Raw genomic sequence first — 986 nt, 5'->3', positions numbered from 1 at the left:
CAGCTGGGCAGCCCTGCAGCCCCCCCACCCGCCTCTCAGCCAGGAGGAGGCTGTGGGCTCACTGGCTCCTCAACTCCCCGGGCCCCACCCAGTCCCCCCTCAGGCCTGGCTCAGGCGGTGGGAGGAGACGGCGAAGGTGCTCTTCGGGTATTGAGGAGTGGGCTCTGATTGGGGGGTGGAGCCCCCATTTCCAGTGAGAGGGCTCGGGGAGGTAGAAGACCTGGGGGTCCTCCTGGGTTGAGAGTTGAGTCGCCTCAAACCCCACCCTCCACAGTGGTCATTTGGTGTGCTGCTATGGGAGCTGCTGACACGGGGTGCCCCACCGTACCCCCACATCGACCCTTTTGACCTCACTCACTTCCTGGCCCAGGGTCGCCGCCTGCCCCAGCCTGAGTATTGCCCGGATGCTCTGTGAGTATGGGGAGGTGGTGGGGGTGGGAGCTGGGCCCCCGGATTCAGTATATGCTATGTTTAAATTTCTTAAAGCCCCATTGCTTTTCTTTTTGCTTTCTATAGGGTGGGGGGACAGGAGACAGCGTTCCGGCCTCATCCTCGGCCTCTGGTGACCTGGGAAGGGACCCTCTCAGAGCCTTAGTTTCCTCATCTGTGGACCGGCTCTGCCCCCATTCAGGGCTGGGTGCGGGGAGGATATCATGGTCGCCATGGTAACAGCATTCCCATCTTGCTGTCTGGGTTGCGGCCAGTGATTTGATTTCCCGGCACTCCTCTCCCCACAGCCCTGCCAAGGGGGCTGTGTTCCATCTTCCCGCTCGCTCAGTCCCAGGAAAGGTTCCATTAGCTCCCACACCGCCCTCCGCATCTCTGGTCAGATGTTTTCTTCACGGATCCGGTTTCCGATCCCCGTTCTGGGAGGCATGGCGGCGGCAGCTGTGCTGTCCTCGTGCCTGGGGATGGGTTTGGTGCTGAGGTTCGTCTCTGTCAGCAGCGGGCGCTCGGCTGCGCCCAGGCCTTTGCGGTGAGCACAG

General features: G+C 62.2%; 1 protein-coding gene across 1 annotated transcript in view; it reads left to right on the top strand.

The window, feature by feature from the left end:
- Positions 1-986, top strand: part of MST1R (macrophage stimulating 1 receptor) — a gene marked incomplete at its 5' end in the record, with an annotated part of 8072 nt that overhangs the window by 5256 nt on the left and 1830 nt on the right. Inside the window, one exon of the mRNA XM_015568284.1 lies at positions 275-411. Within this exon, the coding sequence (XP_015423770.1) occupies positions 275-411 (137 nt within the window). The remainder of the gene's footprint in view (positions 1-274; positions 412-986) is intronic.

Source organism: Myotis davidii, unplaced genomic scaffold, assembly GCF_000327345.1.
Source record: "Myotis davidii unplaced genomic scaffold, ASM32734v1 scaffold663, whole genome shotgun sequence".
Taxonomy (NCBI): domain Eukaryota; kingdom Metazoa; phylum Chordata; class Mammalia; order Chiroptera; family Vespertilionidae; genus Myotis; species Myotis davidii.
This window is presented reverse-complemented; position numbering and strand designations above follow the sequence as displayed.